General features: G+C 48.6%; 1 protein-coding gene across 3 annotated transcripts in view; it reads right to left on the bottom strand.

Moving 5' to 3' along the window:
- The window catches only part of LOC101574157 (calreticulin), a 41,157-nt gene extending 37,843 nt beyond the window's left edge, over nucleotides 1-3,314 (bottom strand). For all 3 annotated transcript variants that reach the window (XM_023724249.1, XM_023724250.1, XM_023724251.1), the window contains exon 1: nucleotides 3,186-3,314. In XM_023724249.1, the coding sequence (XP_023580017.1) occupies nucleotides 3,186-3,285 (100 nt within the window). In that variant the 5' untranslated portion in view covers nucleotides 3,286-3,314. The remainder of the gene's footprint in view (nucleotides 1-3,185) is intronic.
- Nucleotides 3,315-3,856: the final 542 nt, after the last annotated feature.

Genomic DNA, 3,856 nt, shown 5'->3' with positions numbered 1-3,856 from the left:
GTGTGTGTGTGTGTGTGTGAGAGAGAGAGAGAGAGAGAGAGAGAGAGAGAGAGAGAGAGAGAATTCAGTGCCATTACCTAGTGATTCAACAGTCCTTTCTTCACTGGGTAATGATTTCACTACAACCATTGACCTTGATGCTACAAACGTAGGAGACTCACAGAAGCAGGGTGTAAAGGGTTAATGTAAAAGTAATGTGATGAGTTAATGTAAAACTAAATGTAAAAAATTACTCTGCTCAACTTTCTGTGACCCTGCTTCCTTGTAATTCCGCAAGGAGACTTGGTGTACCATTGATAAATCATCGATAGTCTGAAAGTTCCCAGAAAACAATGCTCCCAGAAAAACTGTATGCTGAGTAATGGTCACACTGTCCCTAAAGGTACTGCTCTATGTTAAATTACAAATTTGTTTGCCAAACAGGATGCAGTTTCTACCTTTAAAACCTCTATACCTCTAAGGCTCCTGGCCGTTTGTCCTCTCTTGCGTGAGTATGATCAAGTGGTCCTGGGCCCGGTAATAAAAGGCTCATATTTAAATTTTAATTTGGACTCAGATCTGGTTTCTATGTTGAGAACCCGTAACACAGAGAAGCAGGTGGACTCAGCAGTGGCACAAGGCGGAGGTTCTCCAGGGTACCCAGGCCAGGCTTCCTGGAGGAGGTTATGCCACGCAGAGCTGCCTCTTCTCCACATGCTGCGTGGCTATGTTCTTCTCATTACCTTGGCCCTGGTCTTGGGACCTGAGCCACTCTTTCCCTGATTCCAAGGAACATCTCAGAAGCATTTAGGAGCCATCACTAAAACCCTCAGGCACCTTGCGCCTGTTATCTTAGGTGAAGTAAGTCCTCCGGGAAGCCATGGCAGGTCTGTGCATGTTCTTTTGTCTCAGCTAGGAGGAATTATGGTGGAGCAAGAGCACGCTGGGTCGAGAGGCGGGTCCAGGGGCTGGCATCAGAGCAGTAGCCTCACAAAGCAAACTGCCAAGGATGGGAATGGGGCCAGCCTGTGCCTGCAAGGGGTTGTGCTTCGTGGGAAGGTCCCCCTCAGTCAGCCAATGAAGCAAGGGGCTCCCTACACCCCACTTGGCATCTAACACCCAAACAGCTGCCTTTGACCTCCCCTCCCCCACATTCCAGTCATTACTGCCCTGGCCCAGCCTCTGAAATGATTCTTTTGTCCCAGCCTCAACTCTTGCCAGCTTCACTGTCTGTCTCCCATGTGCCTGCTGACAGGCTCCTGGACTCTGGTCAGAACTTGTTCTCCTCACTCACCACCTTCACTAAAGTCTCACTGCTTTCAGCCAAGAACCAAGTCCCCTCAGCTCTCTTGATTCTACCCTACCTGCTGGCCAGCCTCTACTGCTCTACCGTCCCCTCACACTTTCCATTTCCCCCAAAATTCCACTGCCCTGAGCATCAGTCACGCCTCTAAACCCTAGACACACTATTCTTCTGACTAGAATTCCCTTCTCCCCACCCCTGTCCATTTGCAAAATTAAATTCGTTTTTTTTTTTTTTTTTTTTTTTGGTTTTGTTTTGTTTTGTTTTGTTTTGTTTTGTTTAAATGAATTTAGGACAGGGTCTATAGGGTGTACAGGGTCTCACTACATAGATCAGACTCTTAGTGATTTTCCTGCTTTCAGCCTCCCAAGCGCTGGGATTACAGGCGTGAACCACCACACCCAGCCTCAATTGCCTTCTCATTGTGTTCCTAGGGCGGGGCCGGCAGAGGACAGGCAGGCCACAGCGCTCGGCCGAAGCAGGCGCATTTAGTCTGCTGAGCTATCTGGCTAGCCCCTTAAAATTAAATTCTTAATCACTCTTCAAAACTGCTTGGAGGGCCGGCCAAACAGCTCAGCAGATTGAAGCGCCTGCAAGCAGGCACAGAGGCTGGGGTTTCAATCCCCGATCCTGCGGTGCGGGCCCCGCTCCCGGGGCGCGCTGAGATGGCGATTCAGACTGGGCATGGTGGCATGCGCCTGTAATCCCAGTACTTGGGAGGGTGTAAACAGGCAGATCACTACAAGTCTGATCTAGTAATGAGACCCAGAACACCCTGTAGACCCTTCCCTTAAATACAGAAAAGAAAAAGAAAACAAAAAAAAAAAAACAAAAAGCTGCGTGGAGCCAAGCAAGGTGGTGCACACCTGTAATCCCAGCACTTGGGAGGCTGAGGCAGGAGGACCAGTTCAAATTCGAGGCCAATGTGGGCTACATATTGAGCTCAAAGTCAGCCTGAACTACATAGCAAGAGACCATCTCTAAAAAAGAGAGAAGGCTTTAGGAGAAAGGTAAAATCCAAACATTTTTTTGGAGACAAGTTTCTATAGTAGACTGGCCTTGATTTTACTGCTCAGTATGTTTTGAACATTCTGAACAGTATGTTTTGATCTCACTGTATAGCCCAGGCTAACCTCAAATTTGAAGCGATCCTCCTGCCTCAGCCTCCTGAGTGCTGGGATTACAAGTGTGCACCACCACACCCAGATTTCTGAATCCTTCTTACTGTACCCCTAGGGCAAAGGGCTTATCTAGGCTTTTGAGTTAGAGTACAGACTCAAATCCAAAAAATCATGATTGACAGGTGAGTGCTTTATTTATTGTACAGTCAAAGAATTAACCAGATTTTACAAACTTACATAGTTACACACACACACACACACACACACACACACACGAACAATGTGTTTATAGGCTGAATCAACATCCTTGAATATCTGTCTTTAAGTAATTAAGCCTTTCCCTAATTCCTTCTGTTCTTCGGAAATACCAGGAAGGAGGTTGAACAAGGTGAGCCCCAGGATTCTCTGGGCACTGATACTTCATGAAATACAGAAAATCTTACCATCACAAATAATGCCGACCTTCAGCATTTGGTTTCAGGATGAAGGGATGCTTGTGCACCACAAGCATTTATTGCACATCAGCTATGGGCTAAGGACTTGGGACTTGGAACAATTTTGCAGGATCCATTTGTCCTCATTTCACAAAGAAGAACATCAAGATGCAGATGCTATAAGCTAGGTTCACACAGCTAGGAAGACTTGAACAGGGATTTGAACTGAGTTTCATCTGGCTCTCAACGGATTTCTAAGAAGAACAGTAAGGGGAACTGTTGGGCCAGGTGGCTAGGGAGGAGGACCTTGTCTCCCACCCCTCATCCTTTGGCTGCAGGACTGCTTACCCCCATCCTCGAACTCCTCACGCAGGTAGATCCAGCGCTGCACCTGTGCCCCCAACGTACAGGTTGCCAGAAGCAGCAGCAGCAGCTGCAGCCTGTTCATCTCACTCAGCCTTGGCCAGCCGAGCTGCTTACCGGAGCGCTTCCCCAACACTGCCTTTCCTCTGACCCTGTGGCAGGGGCTGAAATCAGCTGTGTCCTGTACCTGGCTGCCTCCCATTCGTGGCTGGATGGGAACTGCAGCCAATGGTTGGGGACCACGCACTGAGAGTGTCCAAGGAGCTAATGTAGTCCAGGGAGTGACAGCACAGGGCCCTTGGGGGTGGGGCAGTTGGCAAGGCCAGCTGAGGCTGGCCCCTGGGGTCCCAGGCTGCCAGCTCAGTTCTGTGCAGGTGGTTTCAGAGCATTCTCATCGGATTCCTTCTACCAGCCCTCTGTCCCTCTCCTTCCTCCCATCCACCCAACGTTGTGATGTCTTTTTATCTTAACAGAAACACCCAGAATCTCAGTGGGCCTAGAAGCAGACCAGATCCAGTTTGTGAGCTCAGTGATGGCTTCCTGAGAGAAGTGATCCTGAGGTTAGCCAGGCGGAAGAAATGAAGAAAGGGAGAAAGACGAGCAGAGGGAATATGATGTGCAGAGGCCAGAGAAAGAATTGCAAGTTAATATCATTT

The sequence above is a fragment of the Octodon degus genome, unplaced genomic scaffold (assembly GCF_000260255.1).
Source record: "Octodon degus isolate 3935 unplaced genomic scaffold, OctDeg1.0 scaffold00107, whole genome shotgun sequence".
NCBI classification, from domain to species: Eukaryota; Metazoa; Chordata; class Mammalia; order Rodentia; family Octodontidae; genus Octodon; species Octodon degus.
The sequence above is the reverse complement of the archived record's forward strand: the minus strand, read 5'-3'. Positions and strand labels throughout refer to the sequence as shown.